The sequence below is a fragment of the Crocodylus porosus genome, unplaced genomic scaffold (genome assembly GCF_001723895.1).
Source record: "Crocodylus porosus isolate Cpor-Errol unplaced genomic scaffold, CroPor_comp1, whole genome shotgun sequence".
Classification (NCBI taxonomy): domain Eukaryota; kingdom Metazoa; phylum Chordata; order Crocodylia; family Crocodylidae; genus Crocodylus; species Crocodylus porosus.
Window position 1 is genome coordinate 142,636,011 of NW_017728886.1, and position 23,595 is coordinate 142,659,605.

The 23,595-nt window shown below is 41.1% G+C and overlaps 1 protein-coding gene across 2 annotated transcripts in view; it reads left to right on the top strand.

Annotated features, from left to right (window-relative positions):
- Window positions 1-23,595, top strand: part of LOC109314717 (cadherin-6) — a 127,343-nt gene that overhangs the window by 80,805 nt on the left and 22,943 nt on the right. For both annotated transcript variants that reach the window (XM_019542027.1, XM_019542035.1), the window contains 3 exons: window positions 18,140-18,434; window positions 20,819-20,938; window positions 23,372-23,539. In XM_019542027.1, coding sequence (XP_019397572.1) covers window positions 18,140-18,434; window positions 20,819-20,938; window positions 23,372-23,539 — 583 coding nt within the window. The remainder of the gene's footprint in view (window positions 1-18,139; window positions 18,435-20,818; window positions 20,939-23,371; window positions 23,540-23,595) is intronic.

Genomic DNA, 23,595 nt, shown 5'->3' on the forward strand with positions numbered 1-23,595 from the left:
CCATCCTATTCTCATCCGCCCACCTCTGTAACCTGTAAGTCTTCCCTCCTCCAGACTAAATAACTCCAGTTTCATCAGCCTCTCCTCAGAAGTCCTATTCCCCAGGCCCCTAACTATTTTTGTTGCCCTTTGCTAGACTCTCTCTAATTTGTCCACAGCCTTTCTGTGGTGGGGGGCCCAAAACTGGGCACAGTACTCCAGATGTGGCCTCATCAGTGCTGAATATAGAAGAATAAACACTTCCATCAATCTGCTGGTAATGCTCCTATTAATGCAGCCCAATATGCCATCAGCCTTCTTGGCAACAAGGGCACACTGTTAGCTTATTGTCCACTATAACCCCAAGGTCCTTTTCTGCAGAGCTGCTGATAAGCCATTCAGTCCCCAGCCTCTACCAGTGCATGGCATTATTATATCCTAAGTTCAGGACTTTACACTTGTCCTTATTGAACTTCATGAGATTTCTTTTAGTCTAGTCCCCCCATTTGTCTAGGCCTCTGTGAATCCTAGTCCTACACTCCAGCATATGTACTGCTTCATCCAGCTGAGTGTCATCTGCAAACTTGCTGAGGGTGCTCTCCATCCATCCAGCTAAACATATCGAAGAACACTTCCATAGGACCAAACCCTGGGGCACTCAACTTGATACCGGCTGCCAACTAGACATCGAGCCATTGATTACTACCCTTTGAGCCCAATGATCCAGCCAGTGTTTTGTTCATCTTACAGTCCAGTCATCCAACTTGTACTTCCTTGGCTTGCTTCCAGAGATGTTATGGGGACCATATCAAAAGGTAGATGTCATCTTCCTGGACTTTAAGAATGACTTTGACAGTGTTTCCCACCACCTTCTGTTTAAAAAATGAGGCATTGATACCTACACAGTCAGATGGGTGGAAAATTGACTAGATGGTCACACCCAGAGAGTGTTGGTGGATGGCTCATTTTCGACCTGGAGGGATGTGGGCATTGCAGTTCCCCAGGGCTCGGTCCTTGGGCCTGTACTGTTCAACATCTTTATCAGCGATCTGGATGTGGGTGTGGAAAGCATGCTGTCCAAATTTGCTGATGATACCAAGATGTGGGCCAAGGTAGGCATGCTGGAGGGGAGGGACAGAATCCAGTCAGATCTAGACAGGTTACAGAGGTGGGCAGATGAGAATAGGATGGAAATGAATGCAGAGAAGTGCAGGGTACTGCATCTAGGGAGAAGGAACCAGCAACACACCTATAGGCTGGGGAATACTCTTCTTGTCAGCACAGCGGCAGAAAGAGATCTTGGAGTCACTGTCGACTCCAGGATGAACATGAGCCACTAATGTGAGGAAGTGGTCAGTAAGGCTAACTGCACCTAGTTGTGCATCTACACATGCATCACAAGCAGGTCTAGGGAGGTGATCTTTTCCCTCTATGCGGCATTGGTCAGATCACAGTTGGAGTACTGCGTCCAGTTCTGGGTGCCGCACTGCAAAAGGGAAGTGGCTAGCATTGAGAGGGTCCAGAGAAGGGCCACTCACATGGTCAAGGGGAGCAGGTCAGGCCCTATGAAGAGAGGCTGAAGGGCCTGAACCTATTCAGCTTCCACAAAAGAAAGCTGAGAGGGGATCTGGTGGCTGTTTAGTAACTCACTAGGAGAGACCAGCAGAAATTCGGTGAGGCTCTGTTCCCCTGGGCACCACTGGGGGTTACTACCAATAACGGCCACAAATTGTTAGAGAGCAGGTTCAGGCTGGACATTAGGAGACATTACTTTACAGTTAGGGCTGCCAGGCTCTGGAATGGGCTCCCAAGTGAGGTGGTGCTCTTTCCTACCTTGGGGGTCTTCAAGAGGAGGCTGGACAGATATTTGGCTGGGGTGCTATGACCTGCCCGGGACAGGGGGTCAGACCTGATGATCTGTTTAGGTCCCTTCTGACCTTAAGCACTATGAAACTATGAAAAGCTTTGCCGAAGTCAAGGTAGCTGGCCAGTATGATGATCCACTGCTCTCCATGCATCCACAGAACAAGTCGTCTTGTCATAGAAGACAGTCAGGTTGCTCAGGCATGACTTGCCCTAAGTGAATCCATGCTGACTGTTCCTAATCACTTTCTTCTCCTCTTTGGGCATTTATACACATAAATTTGTCTGCTCCAACACGCCGGGAATATGGCTGGTGCGCAAGCTGGTATGCCCAATGCTGTGTCACATACATTTGGATAATTACTACAAAATGCACGAGTGCTGAGAAAATGGTGGTGGTGCACTTTTGAACTAAAACACCTTCGATGTGTTTTAGTTCAAAAGTGTGCTGCTGCCATTTTCTTAGCACTGACATGCATTTCGCTGCTTATATAAATGTACGTGTTGCAGCGCTGGACACTTTTAAAAGTGCCTGGCACTGCAGCACAGGCATGTGTGCAAATGCCCCAAGTGCTTAGAAAGGGATTCCTTTAGGACCTACTCCATGATTTTTCTGAGGACTGAAGTGAGTCTGACCAATTTGTCATTCCCCAGATCTTCCTTCTTCCCTTTCTTAAAAATGGGCACTATACTTGCCCTTTTCCAATTGTCTGGGACCTTGCCGGATTACCATGAGTTTTTAGAGATAATAGTCAGCAGCTCTGCAATCACATCAGCCAACTCCCTCAGCGCCCTCAGGTATGTTGCTTCCAGTCCTATGGACTTGTACACATCCAGCTTTTCTAAATAGTCCGTAACCTGTTCCTTTGCCACAGTTGGCTGCTCACTTCCTCTGCAAACTGTGCTGCCCAGTGCAGTAGTCCAGGAGATGACCTTGCCTGTGAATACTGAGGTAAAAAGACATTGAGTAAATACTTCAGCCTTTTTTGCATCACATGTCAGTAGGTTGCCTCCCACATTCAGTAAAAGACCAGACTTCCCCTGATATTCCTCTTGTTCCCAGCATATTTGTTGCTGACACCTCTGCCGACTATCTGCACCACGAGAAGGTGACAGCCTCCTCTGATCTTCTGTTCTTCCCCCTTTCTGCACAGAGTAGAGCAGAGGGGGGTTGTCTTGGACTTGACTTCTTCATCATACTGGCCAGCCACTATGCTGATGTGCCAGGGGAACACGGGCTGTGTGTTGCAGAGGACCAGAACAAAGTAAATGTGTCTCAATGTGAGAAGAAAACTGATATACCATGACTCCCTGAGTCATGCACTGGGCTTCCACAACTATATATGTATGGGGCTGTGACAAAGCCATAATTCAGACCTCATTTAATTTGCACTGCAGTGCTACAACCCTCCATTATGCAGTTGGTCTTTGTATAAACTTAGACAGAACACCGTCTACCCAAGACTTTCAAAGCACTATGTAGGCACAAAAGTAGCATACCTGGGAGTTGGGTAGACACAGGAGAAAATGGAGGCACTAAAAAATGACAAAGCCAAGATTATACAAGAACACTGTAGCAAAGTCATTAATGAAACGTAGTTGTCCTGTATTATAATACAAGTCTCTCATTGCATAACATGTATTCTGTCAAGCAGACACCCAAAAATGTGCTCCATTTCTTGTTTGCATTGTTGTTGTTAACAGACAAATAATCAGTGATACTTTAAACTAATTGTCCTATTTAGCCTTATAGATTCACACCTGAATGCACTAGCTGAATATTTGGTTGTGATGCTAAATTTACAGTGATGAGAAAATCTTTCTGTCTCCAAAAATAAAATGACTTTACGCTTTTTATGGCTTTCAACTCTGGAGAGCTTTGGATTTTCATTCCTGATCACTGAAGTGTATACACTAGGTAATAAAATCTTTTTTTTTTAAATTTCTCCTGGTCTTTCCCCTCATCTATAGGTATAACAGAGAGAATGCTTAATACCCAATACTTGATTTAACAAGTTTGGGAATGGCATCATAACTCTGTTGTTATACTTTTTAGCAACTAAATGTTGATGCCCTAACTAAAACTCATCTATAATATATGCTGTTTATGCAACACTGTATTAATAATGAAGAAAGAGACTGCAGTAAAAATGACAAAGACCTGTCAAGTATTGAAAAACTAGTTAAAAAGTCCTGGTCTCAGTCTTGGCTCAGTCTTGCTATTAAAAGCAATGAAATCCTTTTTTATTCCAGGCGTTGGAGGATCTCTCCTGCACTGATAGATTAAAAACTGGCTAAATGATAGATTACTTGTAAGTGATGACATCAGCCTGGGAGGTTCTAGTGTTATTGCATGCTATCCTATTCAATTATATTCAATGCAGTTCAATAATAGTGCATTCAGTCTTGCAGACAAAGATGTAACAAGATCTGGGGTCTGGAAGCTGAAACTAGAGAAATTCAGGCTAGAATATGAGTAAAATTAGCCATTGGGGTGGCTTACCTAAGGAAGTAATAGATTCTCTGTTACTTTAATTCTTTAAACCAATGTCTTTGGGCACGTCTACATGTTGCCCTACATTGCCATAGCAACACACTATGTCACTGCACAGTGTGCTACAGTAATGTAGTGATCACATGAGTCTACACGTGATCAGCAGCTTCTTTGCTGTAAGGGTACGCTTCCCCATTTTAGTGCACCGCTACAGCAAAGTAGTAGCAAAAAGTAACTGTGAGCCACACGCGCAGCACAGTGTGGGTGGTGACTGTGCCATGCTTTAGTACTTCCAAAAGGAAGTACTAAAGCTCAGTGCCTTAGCAACATTGCTGTACAGCGACATGTAGACATGCTCTTTGTGAAATCTATGCTATAGTTAAATTAAACATTATGGGTTTGATATAAGAATTACTGAGCGAAATTCTGTAGGCCCATAAATGTTGGAGACTGGATGACCTAAAATGATCCCTTCTGGTCTTAATAGCTATAAATCCCATGGCGATATAAAACTGTTGGCTTAAGGATGTAGATAAAGAAATGGTGAAAAAAGGGCCAAGGGGGGACAGATTTAAGGAAGACAAAAGAAAGGAAAGGGGATCTAATGTAAGGGAGGGTAAGATATCATTGAAAATGGAGATAAATGTTTAAGAGAAAAGAGAAGAGAATGTAGTCAGTCTACCCAATATAAAAGAACAAAATATTGAAGGGAAAGATAGATAGTAGGAAACAAGTGGTTTGGGAAAGTGCTGAGGATGGGCAAAATCCTGAAAGAGAAAAAAATATTTTAAAGAGAAAAGCAGTGCACAAAGGGAATGGCCTTAAGGACAAACCAGACTTGCAGAGCATAATACCTGCCTCCCTCATACAGGAGAAATGAGGATTAGTTAATGTTTGCACAGCACTTAAAGCCTGGAGGTAAAAAAGAGTTACTTAAGTGCTAAATATTGTTATAATTCCTTAGAAAGATTATTGACTGAAGAAAAACAAACACTGAAAAAGACAGGGAAAATACACTAAGCTACATAACAGAAGGAAGGGAAACAGAAAAGAAAATGAAGAGCAAACAAAAGAAAAATAATTGGCCAAATGCATCCAACTCCATTAAGTCACTACTGAGTGACTTTGACCCAGTAAGCTTAAGCTCTCTCCTTTATAGATATATGTTTATGTAATGAAATATACATACATATTTCATTTAAAATGTTAGGGGATAGGGATACGCAGGTAGATTGGGCTTGGGGAATGGGTTTGTGATTATAAAGGGTTTGATAAAGCTGTGTGATGCACAGAAGTACCAATATTTAATCATTTCTTCAAGTTTTAAAGTATAAACCTTATTCCCTCCCAGTATTTTGAATATTTATCCCATGCATTGAAAATCACACCATGAACAAAAGTATTTTCTGTGGATATGATATCTTGAACCAGGGGTGGGCAAAATACAGTCTGGCCCACAGTGGGTCCCTCAGCCTGGCGTGGCCCAGGCACCATCCAACCCATGGAACATCCTGCCGCCCCCAAGCACAAAGCAGGGCTGGGGCGGATCCATGGCTGGACTCCATTGCTATGCAGCCTGGGCAACAACAGCTTCTTCTTCTGCCGCTAACCCTAACCCCATGAAGCCTGGCAGGCACCCAGCACCGGGCTAGACCTGGACGCACAGCCTTGGCCCCGGGCTGCCTCATGCCCACTCTGGACATGCCCACCCACAAAGAGTGGCTTCTGTCCAGCTGCTGCTGGGCGTGGGGGAAAAGTGGCATCTCCCCCTCACCAGTGCTGGGCCCTTCTTGCTGCAGGCTCCCAGAGCACACACCCAGGCTGCCCTGCAGTTCCTCTCCACTGCTGTCACCACCGCCACCAGCACCACCTCTGGGCTGCCCAGCAGGGCAGTAGTGGCAGTAGGACAGAGTGGCAGGGAACCCCTGGAATAGGCTCCAGGTGCCCACAGCAAGAAAGACCCAGCAGTGGTGAAGAGAAGGCGGCCACTTTTCCCCCACATCCAGCAGGAGCTTCTGCCCAGGTGTCACCACTGTTCATCATGGGCGGGTGGGCCTGGAGCAGGCGTACGGCAGGCCAGGGGTGGACCAGATTTGGGGCATGAGTCCTGGTTGGTCCAGAGTGGGCATGGAGTGGGCTGGGGCCATGTGCTCATTCCTGCTGGGCACTGGTGGTGGTGGTGGTGGCAGGAAGGAGCTGCAGGGTGCGTTGGCTCTGGGCTGTTGCAGTGGGGATGGAGTGCTGTCCCCAAAACCACCTATGTGGCCCACAGTCACAAATAATTGCCCACCCCTGTCTTAAACAATAACAACAAAGAGGAGAAAATTGTGGCCTGCCTGGAAGGCTATCAAACCTGGGCTGAACTTTATTTCCTCAATCCAGTCACATGACAGGACTAAAAAACACAGGTATTCTAGTCCCATGCAAAGGCATAAATAGTAATTTTGGTTCCTAGGCAGGAACACAAGGGTGAAAGGGGAGCCAATGCCAGAGGGCAGGAGCAAGAAGTGTGCCAAGTTCTGGTGCTCATGACCTCTCTAAATCATTTGTTCCACCTTACTCATGTTCAGGGGCAGCACCAGTCTCTCCCCAGTGGGACAGGTGGGCCAGGTCTGGGCAGGCCAGGGCTGGGCACACCACACCTCCGCGGGCAAGAATGGGGCAAGCTCAGGTACGTGGGGCGGGCAGGCAGTAGTGGTGGTACTGGGAAGGGTGGCTATAGGGTGGGGGTTAAGGTGAATTTGGGGATGGCTAGAGCCCCCCAGCACTGCTCCTGCTTATGCTACTGGTCACATGGCAGTAGTTATAAGTGTTTATTAGTCTAATGACTACTATTATACATTTTGTATTTTGTTTTCTTTTTTTGTTTTGGAAGTTAAATATCACCATCTTTCCCCTTCTCAGTTTGCTTTATGAGCATATGACCACATCCAGTTATGTTACCCAGTCATGTTCTATCAGTTATCAGCTGTTCAGTACTTGAGTTCTGCAATCCAGAACTTTTTTTCCTTTATTTTTATTTTTTTTCCTCCCCCCAGCCCCATAATTCTGATCAACAATGAGGTGGTTATGTATATTTGTGTCAGTGCATGGAGAAACAGAAAGTCAGCATCATTCCTAGTTTTGTTTAGATATTCTCTGATCCTCCTGTAGGACTAATTCTTAGAATGAACTTACTACAGATGGAATAGTAATTGCTATCCACTGTGTCTGATAAATAGCCCTTCTCCTCTTTGCAAGGATGTTGCTTTTTTTCCCTGCTGGAATTCCTGTCATGTGGTTCCTCTGTAAACACTTCAGGGTTAATTGTCTTAGATTCAGAAGCTTGCTAGATCTTGGCCTTAATATTTTCACTTAGCCTATTACTCTCTGAAGTGGTGATCCTAATAAAGCATTTTTAAGTTGCATTGTTATATTCCAGTCATGCAAATTATTGGATCCGTTGAATCCTCAGAGATTTTTTATTATTGGATTTTTGCACTGAGTTTTCTGCTAACCCAACTGGTTCTACACAGAAGGTACCTGATGCAGTGTCCTTGAACTATCAAAGGGACATACCAAAATAAACCTTTCATGAACCATGGGCCATTATCTGTTATTAAATCAACAGGACTCCAGTAATGACCAAACTGTAGTTTACAGCATGTTGCTATATCACTATTTAATTTGTTTTGTTGAACCTTAATTTATATTATAAAAATGAAACGGGAAAAAAATACCCAAAGGAACATTAATACAAAAATAGGAGAGCATATTCCTATGAACTTCCATGGAGCAGCAGGCTTACACCCAGAGCAAGCAGGAATCATGTATGGTCTCATCACTGGGATCTTTCTCATTACATTCAATTTCTTTTTATATTGTATGTCGCATTGGCATGTTTTCTCTCTAGTATTGTACTTTAACATGCATAGCTCACATGCATATCCTACTTTTCTATGATCCTTGGAGAACTTTCCAAAAAAGTCAGACACTTGGCTGGCATGGTTTAGCTGGGATACTCCTGCTCTAAGTCAGGGGCTGGACTAAATGACCTTATAAGGTCCTTTCCAGCCATTCTTTCATATGATTCCAGGATCTGTTCAGAATGTTACACAGAAAGAACAGAGTGGAAGGGAGGAGGGGAATAACAGAAATAGGATAAAATATAATTGTACTAAATTTTACTTTGGGCATTTTTACACATGTTCCTAACACAGTGCCAAGCACTTTTAATTAGCGAGCCATGCTAATTAAAATGCCTGGCACTTCACCAGGAGCCAGTGTATTAGTAATGCAGCACATGTCAGCACTGAGAAAATGGCAGTGGTGTGCTTTAAATTAAAGCACATTGAACATGCTTTAGTTCAAAGCAAAGCTGCCACCATTTGCTCAGCACTGACATGCACTGCACCACTGATACATGTGATGCACAAGGCTGCCAGAGCGTGTTGATTTACATGCTCCAGAAGACTTGATTGAGTCTGCTCCAATGTGCTGGATTTCCAGTGCATCAGAGCAGACTCGCCGCATGTGTGTAAGTGCCCTTAGATATTAATCACCAATTATTTCTGCTATAAGAGGGGATTTCAATATTGTGAATGACTGAGAAAGAGAAATGCGCATGTTACTTGCTGATCACAGCGTGGCTATGAGCCATCAATTTAATGTGCTTGTGAACAAAAATGTAGCAGGTTCAATTCTTTCAATGTGTATGTTATATATAAAGTTTCTTTAAATATATATATACATACTATTATATCATAAATATAATACTGTGCATCATATATGCGTACTATATCATATATCCATCATATATATCATATATGTGTATTTATGTAATTCATATATTATATAAATACAATAATTAGAGGTGAACTGATAAGGATTTTCTTGGCTGATGCTAATAGATAATTATTAACCAGCCATATCAGCCAATACCAATTTGATAACCGATTTACAGGAATGCAGCTAAGCAGCATGGAGAGCAGTTCCCTGCAGGCAAGCGTGTGGAGGGGAAGGGGTATATGGGAGGGAAGGGATGTCCAGGACAGACTAAAGCCCCCGTGGTGAGGGAGGGAGTAAGGCAGGGACTCAGGGCACCGCCCAGCCAGGGTAGTGAATGGAGGCATGGCTGGGAGTGGGACAGAGGCACAGGTGGCTTTTCGGGAGATCAGCATCCCAATGCTTAAAAAATGGTGGTAGGGTCACTTGAACTAAAACTCGTCAAATGAGCTTTAGTTCAAGTGCAGCCACCACCATTTTTAAGCGTGGGGACACTTTTAACTAGAGTGGAGCTGAGCAGAGCTCCTCGCCCCCACCCCAGCCCTGGGTTCCATTCACTGCTCCCTGCCCCAGCCCCAGGTCCAATTCACCATCCTGGCTGGACAGCACCCCCAGCCCTTGCCCCAGTCCTTCTCTTATTGTGGGGGCTTCAATCTTCCCCACTCCCTTTCCCTCCACAGACTTACCTGCAAGGAGCTGCTCTCCACGCTGCCCGGCTGCATTCTTGGCCTCGTCCATGCATGCGCTGTGCACATGCACACAGTGTCCAGGGGCCCCAGTCAGAAGGCATAATTAATTATATTTATGGGTGAACATTATTGGCTACACTGGCCAAAAAAGCCGATAGACGATAAAGTTAGTTTTCCTTTTATCTCTATCAATCTGATTTGCAATGGATATATTGATGCACCTCTAATAATAATGATATAATAAATAATTACATGTATTAATTATATAGTAAATAATTATATATGCATAATTATTTTATTTAAAGATTACAACTATATATGTGCAATTACTATATATGTGTAATCATTTTATTTTAATGATATATGAATAATCTTTAAAATAAAATAATTCCACATACGTACAATATAATACATATATACATATATATGATTACATGTGTAAATGTTTTATATGTAGTGCAATTATACATACATACACACATACATACATACCTACACACACACACACGTGTGTGTGTGTGTGTGTGTGTGTGTGTGTGTGTGTGTGTGTAAAATCAAAAAAGGTACTCGTGCAAATGCATTTGGAATACTGTTTATGGTCCTGATCACTCTGGTTCAGGAGAGATCAGTTGGAAGACCTGTTTGGATGATGAAGGAATGGAAAGCCTATTTTATGAGAAGAGCTTGACTTGTTTAACCTAGAAAAATCAAGACTTAGAGGTGATATATGATCAATCTCTACACATACATTGTGGGAGAGAGAAAAGCTATTTAAGCTTAGAAAAAAGGTTGGCACAAGAACAAAAGGATATATACAAGACAGGAATAAATGTAGTCTGGAAATTAAAAGAAGGTTTCTGACCATCTAAGCAGTGAGTTTTACTCGGTTAATAGGGACCAACAACTTAGAGCCTGATAAATGTATGAACTGGCTTATATGACACAATGCCTGTGCTTTATCAGGGAACTGGACACAGTGACCTAGTTAGTTTTTCCAGTCTCATGCCCTCTTTTGGACATTCTGTTCTAGTACCTCAGGATAGTCACAAAGGCTGAATACAGTCAGTAGTGCCATCATGCTATGTGAATACATTATGTACTAAACCCTGCTCTGTATTCTCAGTCTTTCTGCCTGGACACACCTGAACTTTTTCTATTAACCAGCCATCTAGAATTATTAGGTAATGTTTTTGAAAGGTTGAGCCACTTTGAATTTTTCATTTGAGTTTAACAATTTCTTTTCATAAATGGGTAACATTTGTGTCATTTACTTGAACGCCCTGTTTCTGCAGCTTCCAGGGGAATGTATGGGTAGAATTCTCCTACTTTTAAGTCTGCTACATATTACAATCTGAAGGCATCACAGGCTGATTTCTCCACATTTCCAGGAAAATTTAAAAGCACTGTTGCTTTTTCTTTCCATTCTTCTCTTGGTTCTTTTGAAACTTCAGGTGCTCTGTGTCTGCTATAGACTTTAGCCAACGTTTGAAACTAGGAGCTTTAAGTCAGGCTCTTAAATGTAGATATAGACAGCCAAATGTATGGCCTGATTTAAAAAATCCTGAACACTCAGCTTCTCGTGAGCCTATTTTTAGGTACCCATTCTTGAAAATTGTGGCTTATTGCTTTCCAGATATTCTGTAATGACAGTATAATGACAGAGAGAATAAGCTTGCTTTTTGATCTGCAAGACATGAGCTGAGTCAGAGTGACAAAAAACCTCTGTCACAAGGCAAAGATCTACTTACTGCATTTTCCACAATTAAACAAGGCCACTCAATTGGCATCCCATGGGCCCCTGCTGCCATGCAGCAGGGTAGGACCTCATACCACCAGTGCAGTCCCTGCTACAGGGAGCAAAGGGCCATGCACTGCCAGTGTTTCCTGGATGGTGGTGGCAGGAAATCCCAGGGCGGGCTGTCCCCTGCAGCATATGTCCTGCATGGCGCATGGCCCCCAGTCATTCTGAAGTTGGACAACCCTGATCCAAAATATGGAAACTTAGCCTTCCTATGCTCTGAGAGAGGATAATCTTGCCAAAAAAATTTTTGGTATATATGGAACTTTAGAGATTTTAATGGATTCTTTTTCCCCATTACCCAGCATGGCCAACTAGACAGAACATCTGATGCTGGCTTGAGAAGAGAGAAGTTAATGCTGACCAAGATGCCGGGCTCCAGCAGAAAGAGATGGAGTGATGGGATACATGAATGGTTATCAAAGAGAAGCCAGATGTAATTCAAAACCGTTGACAGCAACTAATTTAAGAACTGGGAAATTTCTAGAGTACTGTGCTATGCAGAGGCATAACCGCACAGCTTCATGCCCAAGTCTACTGAGGCAAGAGCTGCTTTTGCACTCCCCAATAAAGGCAGCACCCAGGGCTGTTGCCTTGGTCCTCCCTCCCAGCCAGTTATGCTACTGGTGTTCTGTGGTTCAATCAGTTCATACCTAGACAGCAGTCTGCTGATCTGTATTCAATTTGAAATGAAGTTATTAGCTGGAAAATCATGCACACAAATAGCTCCAGTGCCACTGATTCATTCTGCTAATGACCTACCTGCTCTCTACTTAATATTTCACATACTTGAGTAAATCTTAACTATCAAGTTAAATAAGAAAATAAAAATTAAATCACAGCCAAAACAGCATAGCATTCACCTTTTATAAATACAAATAAACAATGGGATATGACAGGCTGTACATTTCTAGATAATTATAGGTTGATATTAAACTATATAAAGGCCCAAGGTCAACTGACTTTAACCTTTCAAAAAGTGCAGTGACTGCTATGAAATTCAAATGAGTGGGGTGTTCTACTAGTGATATGAAGTGGACTTTAGACTGGATATAAAAGTGTGGAAAACAACATTACCCAGTTCTCACGCATTATAAACAGGAATATGTCTTTAGTGCAAGCTAAAAAGAAAGCCGTTTACTAATGTGCTTAATTATACTATCTAGAAGAGTATAGTAGAAGTGTACCACTCCATACCATCTATGTGTCACTGAGCATAGATTATCTTTTTGTTTTGTATTTATATGATACTTACTGCAATAGGGGCTTGATCCAGCAGAGCAGGCCCCTCTCTGTTCTGCTTCACTACAAATAATCATAAATACTAACATAATAATAAATCTTATTTTTTTTCCTGGCAATAAGTTTTAAATGAATCCTGAACTCATTATGTTCCCACTGTAAAAAAAAAAATGTGTTAAAAATCTTCCTCTTCATAACTTACTTCTTTTAAATACACAACCACTCAGAACTTAATTTATATTTGATCCCTCTGGAACTAAGCTCATTGAGACTTTTCCTTGAATTCACTGGGCAGTGGATGGGAATTTCACTTTCACCAAATAGTTTTCTCTAGAGTGGTGGCCCTTAATATCAGTGCCCTTTAAAATGACATTTTTAAAAAAGTATCAGCACTGACATCTTGTCCAGTTTCCTGTCAGGTCACATGATTTTAGCCTGGCTGGGGGCCTGAGGATCTAGAAACTCCAACCCACTGACAAGGGTGTAAACCCTTTCTGATTTGCCTCCTTACCTCCTGGGGAAAAGTAACCAATCAGAGCTGCCTCTCCTTGTCTCAAAATATAGATGAGGTTTTGAGTATGGGAAGGGTGCTGGAAAAAAAGGAGCTAGCACTCTTTAAAAAAGGTGAGGGGAGTGGAGGAAGATGATCATCTAGAAGCTCCAGATGGGTTTGCTCTCTCCTGTGAAAAATGTGATAACTTGTTCTCTGCTCTTCCTCTCTCTCCTCTACAATAGCAAAATTAGGAAGAGGCAGAAGGATGGAAGGAATTGTTCCCTTCCTCCACCAACCCAGATGTGGGGAAGGGGTGGTGGTAGCTGCAGGTGGATCAGAGATGTAGCCAGGAGATTGAACTGCTCTGAAAAACTGGAAATTCCATATTATCCGAACAACTGTATCAGAGGCCAGAATTTCCTTACTGAATAAATTTGGGAGAACTGGTAACATGACTGACACACACACACACACACACACTGGGATTGGGGTAGAAGGCATTCAAATATCAAATGACACACTAAATAAGTAGATCTCCCAATTTTTGAGGTCAAACAGGATTTTTAAATTTGGAGACCATCATACTGAAGAGGACATCTGCACACCAAGATAAAGAACAATTTAATAATATGCCCATATGTACCATCAGTAAAGGTTCACAAAAGACACATTTACTTTTTTTCCACTTACTGTGCTGAAATATTTAGCATTTCTGCTCTGTTCATTTACTTTATCGGTAAAATGTGCTGGCATTTCCTTTTTCCTTTACATTAAATGAGGTTATTTATGCAAGATAAACTAAAATATATTCAGGACTCAAGAAAACAAAATGCAATACAGACACTCTGGTTACAACTTTTGTTTATGTCTTTCTTTATGGCATCTTTATATCTTTGCACATATGCCATTGTCATAACTCTTGCTTTAGAGCAGCGTTTCCACTGACATTTCTAAACATGAGGCTATTTCAAATTGTAGAAAGTTTTGGAGAAAGTCTACATTTTTAATACTTGTTATTTAATAACCAAAAGAATGTCAAACATAGCTGTTTCCTAGTAACATTTAGAGAAATATATATTTTTTCTATTGATTAAATCTGGATCCACGTTTCTACATGTAAGCCTCCAAACAAAGAAATTTTGGCCCAGGATATTTTTAAGGAAGATGTGACAAGACAGACTGAATAGTTTTTATTTGACAGTGAATCATTAAAAAATGAACCAGATGGTTAAACTTAACAACGGTATTAAAGTGAAATTAGTAAAAGTGTGCCTAGGGCATCATAAAATCTTTTATTTGTTGTTCATCCTCAGTCTTTTCCAATGACTGTGATGGATGATTGCACAGAAGTATCCAAATTAAATTCTGAGTACTGAGCAAATTAATTTACTGTAATATTAATATAAATGTAATTGCTGCTACATTTATTTTTCACAGCGAAAGTACCACCAGAAAATTTCATCCTTTTCCTTACTTTTATGGTGACATTACTCATCTCAGTTGCTATGTGAAGTGTATACCATTGAATAACAGGGTGTGCATCTACACATATGCTTAAACAAATTCATTAGCCTGTTTTAATGTATACTGAAGCATCACTAAAAACCACGGGCATTTATACACGTGATCCAGGAGTGGGCGAAGGTGCTTTAATGAATTATAGCACATTGGCGCAAACTTGATTAATCAAGTCTGCTGGAGCGTGGCAATTGCTGTACTCTAGCAACCTCCTCTCAGAGCTGCTCTAATTAAAGCGCCATCCCATCCACCCCCCAGAGAACATGTAAAAGTGGCTTGAGGTACTAGATTTATGTGCATTAGTTAAAGTACATTCACGCACGTGTAGATGTACTGAGTTCTTTGGTTGGGGACTGTGTGTATGGGAGGGGTAGGGGGAAATGGGATTGTGTTCTTTTTTCAAATGAATTTACACAATCCTGTCCCGAAATAGCTTTCCACTGAGGTACCAATGAGATACAGATATCCTGAGAGTACTGCATTAGATAGAGCATAGGTAAGGTGAAGAACCAGTGTCCTCTGCTCTGCATGTTTAGTCTATAACTTGCTATTACAGAGTACAAGGGAATAGTGGGAATTCTTTTAGAAAGTGGGGTTTAGCACTTGTGGAGTCATGCAATGCATGATCTCACTTCCCCTCCCAAGGATGCCATGTAGAGGGTCTCCACAGGGGCAGTCATGACAGATATGGATGAAGCTAATCACATTACAGTAGAATACCCATAAAGTCCCTAGAAGAACTGCTGCAAGTAGCTCTAAATGCATGACCCTGGCACATCAGAATCACATATTTTCCATTATGCTTCTGCATTCCATACTTACCAAAGTCTACTCAGGAACTGGACTAATGGGAATAAAAACCACTGATCACTGACTGGGGTACAATGCTGAAAAAAGGATGCTAACTCTGACAAATTTTCAGTTACAAAGGAAGCTTTGGAGAAAGCAAATACACTTACACTAAACTTAGACTTAGAAGACTTATTTTTTGGAGGCGCCTAGTACGCTTCAGTCCAATTGACTTCATCAGGAGCTGAAAGGTCCTACAGGGAACTGAACATTTGACACAGTCTAGTTAATAGCATAGTTCACTGTAGCGTGGATATCTGTGTAGGGACAGATCCTTGGGTGGTGCAAATTTTCATTGTTTCATTGAAGCCATTGAAGGAAATCAAGCTATGACAATTTGCATCCTCGAGGATCTCCCAAGTGTAACAATGTTGTGGTGTACCATAATGTGCGCATCTGGTTAAAGTGAACCTCCTACTATGGCAAAACACAGCTTCACCTTAAAAAAGGCTATTTATTATTACTCATTTTATTCTGGTCAGCATACCACTATGCATGACATTACAATAAACACAAATATATGACTGCCCAGCTCATGTTTTACTGCGTTCCCTCCTCCATTCTTTTCTTCTAACGTAATCTTTGCTTTTTTTTGTTGGTTTTTTTATCTTCCATTTTAAAATTCTTTTATATGGTTAGAGCATCTCTTTTCCTCCTCATATAGGTCACATAAACAGCATATTGCTTCCAGGACACCTTGACACTTAAGAAAAAAAAGAAACAGATTGTTTTTGTCTGGATAAAACTTCTCCCCCAAATAAATGGTCAAGGACAAATGTAGATAACCAAATCTAGAATAACAAATCAGGTTTTCAAATATTCTACTCACAAGGGAATGTTACAAATTTATCATCCACAAGACAGTTTTCCCTTCTAGTAAATTGACTATTTTTCCCTAACATATAAAAATGTAAGTTATTACAGAAAAGGAACAAAATCAGAACTAAACAGATTTAAAACTACTTCTATTGAAATGTTAGCAAACTGATGCAAGAATTATTTACAGACCTATCCCACAAATTCCTATGGTGCTATCAGGTGCTTCAATAAATCTTTTTTTATGGTGGCACAAAGGCCAAGCAAACATGTCCATACCCCTTGTTACACTACAAATGCCCAAGATTAGGGACCATGATGTAGGCAGTATCTATTTGTGCCATTTTATTTTGGCAGACATCTGTTAGCTTATGATGGGAGAATGCTGTCAGGACAGAGCTGCCTACACTCTCTAGGCCCCCTCTCCAGTCACCCCTGAAACCTCAAAAGTGCCTGCCTGGATTCCCCCATTTGGGATTTCCTAGGTACCTCTCAACACTCTGGTGCAATCCCAGGGTTGGACAATCAACTGATTGGCAGGACCAGCCGCGGGATCATACTGGAGTATCAAACTCACTCCAGTGTAGTCCAGCAGCTGAGACTGCCAATGAGGTGAATGTCTGACCCTGGGACCACACCAGAACGGTGACACTCTCAGCTGATCAGCAGTCTCAGCCCCAGGACCACATTGTAACTAGCTTTCCCCACTTACGGAGACACACCCCAGATATTTTCTGGGATGCGTCTTCACAAGGAGGGAACACATTGTCCTTTTTCCTGCAGGATCAATCGGAAATATAAAGGAGGGCATGGGGTTCACAGCACGTCTTAATTTGGCTATGTCTATTTATACCCTAGGGCATTTACAACACCAGCTTTAGTTATATTTAATCTGCAATTAATTTATCACTGCCTGGAATGTCTTTCCTGTAGGGAATGATTTCAAAGTTAAGTCACAGCAAGTATTCTATACATCTTTAGGCACATTTGACCCCACAGTTAATTTCCAATTTTCCAAATCACAACATTTTGAGTAAAAGAGCTTTGAAACTTTTGATGTCTGATGTTTCCTCTTTTATGAGTCAAAATTATGTTTTCTTTTGAAAGTTGAGTAAATTTAGATTAAGAACTGTGTGTGTGTGTGTGTGTGTGTGTGTGTGACAGACAGACAGACAGACAGACAGGGGGATAAGATTGAAATCTTTTAAATAATAATAATGAAACTTTGAGCCTGACCTGAATTGAATTTTTAATTAAACTCTTTGGACCTCAATGTTTTATTACAGTTTGGAACAGGAAAAATTTTCAATGCTTCAAAGTTGAAATGGGAGCATTTTCCCACCCACTTCTACCTTTTGTATAGCTAATCACTTCCTTGGAAGGTTCACTAGCCACTTTATTTTTAAAACAGTTCTCTTGAAAAAATATAGGAAATCTGGCTGGTTTAAAACTGCTTTATAGGCAGGGGAGTAGAGAGCATACAAAATGAATAATTCATCATAAAAGTCATTTTGAGCATTTTGACTGTGATTAAACAAGAATAACATATGCATCATGGTGACAAATACAAACTTTAGAGGGATGATCCAAGTATTTATTTCGTTTTTTTATTTTTGTTCCCATTTCACTGTCAGCTGCATTCAGACCAAGATAAAGGAGATGGCTCCCTTAAGTACATCCTTTCTGGAGATGGAGCTGGAGATCTTTTCATTATCAATGAAAACACTGGAGACATACAGGCTACAAAGAGACTAGACAGGGAAGAAAAGCCTGTTTATATACTTCGGGCCCAGGCAATAAACAGGAAGACTGGAAAACCAGTGGAACCAGAGTCTGAATTCATCATTAAGATCCATGACATCAATGACAATGAGCCAATGTTTACAAAGGATGTTTACAATGCCAGCGTTCCAGAAATGTCAGATGTCGGTAGGTGCCAGTTCAAGAAATATCAGCAATGTCTGGTCTGGGGTCTTCTTGGGGAGTTGATCCAGGGACCAATACAGAAAAGTGCTAAGGGCAGATAACCACTGTTTACTTTGTTTTGTAGAGTCTCAGCACCTTGGAGAGTCTGATCCTGAATATATATACTAGACTTTGAACAAAAGACTTAGTGGTTTTTATCTATACTTATTTGTAGATGAAGACAGAAACAAACTGAAAAAGTGAATGAGAAAGAAGCAAGCCTGAACCACTCTGAACAGAAAGGCATCACACCTCTGCTCCTACATGATTCAGCAATGTGTTGTTAAATTCCTTTCTCATTCACTGATTTTTCTATTCTTAAAAGAATGTTCACCAAAATCTGTTCAAGTTGGTCAAAACCTCTTCATTTGACTTAAATGTGCATTGGATCATGCCCTTAGAATCAATCAGTAAAAGAAAAAAAAAATAACACTCAGATTTCAAAAGAATAATTTAAAATCTTCCGTTTCGTGTCTTGGAGGGCCTTTGCCAGAGAGTTTCATAGATTCAGATTCCTTTGGTTCTGAGGAGGTTCATTTCTGATTTCTGCCAGAAAGAGTTGGGAAGTGGAATTGTATGTATCATGTTTCTAAACAGAGACAATGTCCAGTGAAATAAATCTTTAATTCAACAGTATGAGAAAAGAAATTAAAATGAACCTCCAACAGTAAGCAAATCAAGGCTATGGGGTGTATTTTCTCAGCACAGTTATGGAAATTATCATATGAATTAAATCTCACTCATTAAAGTGAGCCCCCACCCCTAACATTTTACTTTATGACATTGTTGTCAGAGATGCAGCCCACAGGCTGGATCCAGTCCACACAGTCATTTTCCTTGGCCAGCAGGAGTCCCAGAGGCACCAGGAATTTAGGGGCCAGGCTAGCAGGGGTGAGGTTTACCACTGAATTCACAGGTTCAGATGGGCACTTGTTTCAGTGGCGGAGAGGGGCTTGCCATTCACCCTGGCACCCCGCTGGACCAGTGGAGCCAGCTCAGAAGATTCTTTGCAGTACAGATCCAGTCCGGTAAAATTTGTTTTGCAACCTGAATTCAGATTTCTAACAACTCCAGAGGCTGAAGGTATTCAGGTCACTGGGCTTTGGTTCATTTCTGTATTTCATGGAAACAGAATCTGACACTTCTATCAATCGGTAGACTCTATATGAGCCCAGTAGTAGTACGAGTACTTTCTGTAAAGTACCAGCCTGATGTCAATGTAAATTGAGGATTGAGCAAAGCAGCTTGTATAAAATATGAACCTCCCTTAATATTTGACCCAAATTTGAATGGAATGTGAACTGAACATTTTGAGTCCAGTTTTAAACTGTGGGCACTTTTATCTGTGCTTCAACCCATTCTGGTTAGAACCCGTTGGAGCAAACGTGATTGATCAAGTCTGCTGGAGTGTTCTAATTGGAACGCTCCAGCGTGCTGCGGTGCCTCGTGCATTCAGCATCCACATTTCAAAACGGTGGCAGGGACACTAACTAAAGTTGGTCTAGCAAGCTTCAGTTAAAGTGCCCCCACTGCCATTTTGAAATGCAGGACACTGAATACACAAGACCCTGCGGGTGTTTTAATTAGAGCGGCTCCTGAAAGATGCTCTAATTAAAACACCCCCACTTCTAGAGAACATGTATAGGTGCCCTGTGTTTTTTAGTCTTCACTGTTCCATATTGCCTTCCTCCCAGGTTCCTGCTAGGACTAAAAAGAGAAGTGTCAAAGTATCACAACTGAAGGCAGGTTCATCTCCAGCACAGTTTTATAAACCCAAGGTTGTGATAAACACCGAAACTCTGATCCTTCTGAGATTTCATCAGCACTCGCTTAAAAAGCTCATTCTAGACTTCTGGTAGATTACCAGTAGAGAAACTATAGTTCTTTGCTTCATGAGAGATGCAATGCTTGGGGGCTGCCTCTTCCTGCTCCCTGTGAAAATATCCAGGGAAGGGCACCTTGAAAGGTCAGGTGCAGTTTTTCCAAATTCTTTAATTAAGGGCACAGGGTTTGTTACCAGAACTCTAGCCCCAAAGCTCTGTAGGGCTTTACCACTAGGGCTCTACATAGAAACCTGGTCATTTAGTTCTTAGAATTTTCCAGTCACCTATTTCTGAGATTCCCTACAAAAGGCATTTCCAATTGCACACAAAGAGGATTTCTGAATGGCCCATATCCCAGTACTGCTCTTATTTGTGAATTTACATTGCCATAGTCACAGTATGTTTGGATTCATTGGTTTCTATGCAATAGTCAAGCATACAAGCAACTGGACAGATATACAGTGCTGTGCTGGCCACTGTATACTGACAAAATGCTATAGGGTGGGGTTTTTTTTATCATTTCAGGTACATTTGTTGTGCAAGTCACTGCAACCGATGCTGATGATCCTACTTACGGGAACAGTGCTAAAGTTGTCTACAGCATTCTCCAGGGACAACCATATTTCTCAGTTGAGTCTGAGACAGGTCAGAAGACCTTATCTGTCATTCTTTGACAATGTCTGTAATTTAAAATGACATGCTAAGCCAAGCTAAGACATATTAGACTAAAACTTCAAAGGGATAACATTTTACTCGGTGCAAATCTGACAAACCCAATAGAGTGATACATCTGTAAACATGACACCTACATTATTTTAATTTTAACTTCAAATCCTAATAAATATAATTAGAACTAAATATGAACCACTTTTCAGTCACTTTCAACAAGCAGTGGGCACACAGAATTTGTGAAGGCTTAAATTAGACCAAATATTATGGCTTTTATGGGGAAAGGAGAAAGGTTGGGAGGGGGGAAAAGTTTGCAGTACCCATAGATCTTTATAATAGCTGAATTAAGATGAAGGATCTTTTTTCTTCTGCTGCTGCTTCTGTTTCTTTAAAATGTGTTGAAATGTGTTACAATTTTTTTTTTGTTCAGCAGCATTACATAATTTTAACTGCAATCTTCTGAAGGATATCTTAATTTAGAATAGCAATAGAAAAGGTCAAATTCTTTAGCCAAGCCCATTCAGAATAAGATTACATTTAGGAACCTACACTTTTCCAGTTGTGTTCCTGGAACAGTCGCAAATCAGATACTGTAGCTGATTTTATTTTTCAAAACTTGGGAATTTGTCTATGTAAAACTTAAGAAGCCTGGTTGATTTTATGAAATAGCTGTAGTATGTAATGTCTTGGCTTTTGTGAAATCTAACATCTTAGGTCAGGGCTTTATTACATATTTCCCAGACCAGGGACAAGAGAAACTGCTTCTTTTTAATTTCTCTGGATGGATCTTATAGAGTGGAATTTTTGCCAAGGTAGACTAAATATATCAGACATTCAATAGTACTGAGCCTAACAGATTCAGGTAAAGGTGGAGGAAGAGGTAATGGGAATGTCCTTAATGGTGCAATTTGCTAAAATTAAAGGAAGCTGGTAGGAGGGGAAAAAGAAGACGCCACGCTTTAAAAATAGAGGACTGACTTGGAGAATTCAGATTTTACACAGGGGACCTGGAATTTTGAAAAACAAAAACTATTAACCCAGGTTCTATAAAACCTTCCAGAACAGTAAGAAAAATGTAGCAGGAAATGGCGTATAGGTATTTGATTGTTTTGTGCAGATTCACATATTATATGTGCTAGCTAAAGTAAAGAGTGATTGGGTTACAAGCCCATGTCCCTGAAAAAGTGAACCCAAAGCCAGAATGCCTACAAGTTGGAGATCTAGGAGAGTTTGCAATAGTTTCAGGGCCACAGAAATTGATTGTGGGGTCTCAGGTCTCAAAATTGGGTACATTTTGAAAGAGTGCCTAGTTCTCAAGTCAGAGGTACCCCATCATAGGAAGTCTAGAAGTAGGTTCACACAGCACTTTGTGAGCATGTAAATCCTGACAATGACGAGTTGTTTCTGAGATGATAGGAGGCTGTGAGCAAAACCTCTTTTGAAGCACAGGGTGCTGGCTACTTCAAGAGACTGGATTCTTTTCTTGGTAGACCAGTGGTTTTCAGCCAAAGTGATAATAAAGATGATGGAGCTGGAAACTGAGTTAAAACAATCTTCTTTGCAGCGGGAATGTTTGGGGAAGCAGGGGTAGGGGATGAGAGAGGGCAATACAGCAAAAGATGCCACTGACGTTAATGGCAGAACTCCTAGTGTGATATCTTGCTCTATTGGGAACAGTAGAGATTTTGCCACCAATTTCAGTGTTGCCAGGATTTGACCCCTAATGGCTGCAAAGAGTTGAATATCTGGCCTTAAAAGACCAGAGAAAAATGCAAACATTTTTCTTCATTATTAATGTAGATTGTTACATTTCGGTGGGAGTTAGACTTCTAACTTGCATTTTTAGCCTTTTCCTGAAAAAAACATTTAGCAAGAATGTTTCAATCAGTGTATAAATAGAAAAAATATATACAATATACATGCACACAAATAGTATGGTTGGGTGCCCACTGCTTTATTAATTAATATCCCTTCTTCCATGTAATGTTGGTGTACTGCCTTTTAATGATGCCTTGCTGAAGTGAGCTTGTTTTTGCCATGTCTGTCAAAATGAAAAGTTGATGGGGGGGCAAAAATTGGAGCACCTTTTAATGAGAGACAACTCTTCTTCCAGTTCAGTGAGAAACTTAAACAAAACTAAAAGGGGTAAACAATGATATAAAAACAGTGCATACAAATAGCTTAAACATCTTTCTTGGGATGCCATTAATATCGTGGCTGTCACACAGGCAGCAGCCTGAGATACAATATGACAAGCCTGTAATTTAATGTGCCATCTTATAAGAGTAAATGTTTGCACTGGGCAAAGTTTACTCATTACATGGAGACTGTTTTTAATTTTTTTAAGTGTTTCTGTCAAAGTCAGTACACTACAAGTGATGTTTGTTTTCTTTATTCTCATATAACTAGGCATTATCAAAACTGCTTTGCTGAACATGGATCGAGAAAACAGGGAGCAATACCAAGTGGTCATCCAGGCCAAGGATATGGGTGGACAAATGGGAGGATTATCAGGGACCACCACAGTGAACATCACGCTGACTGATGTCAATGACAATCCACCTCGCTTCCCACAGAGTATGGAGCATTTCGTTCCTAAGGCTTTACAGGAGCATAATCATAAGTTGATGCTT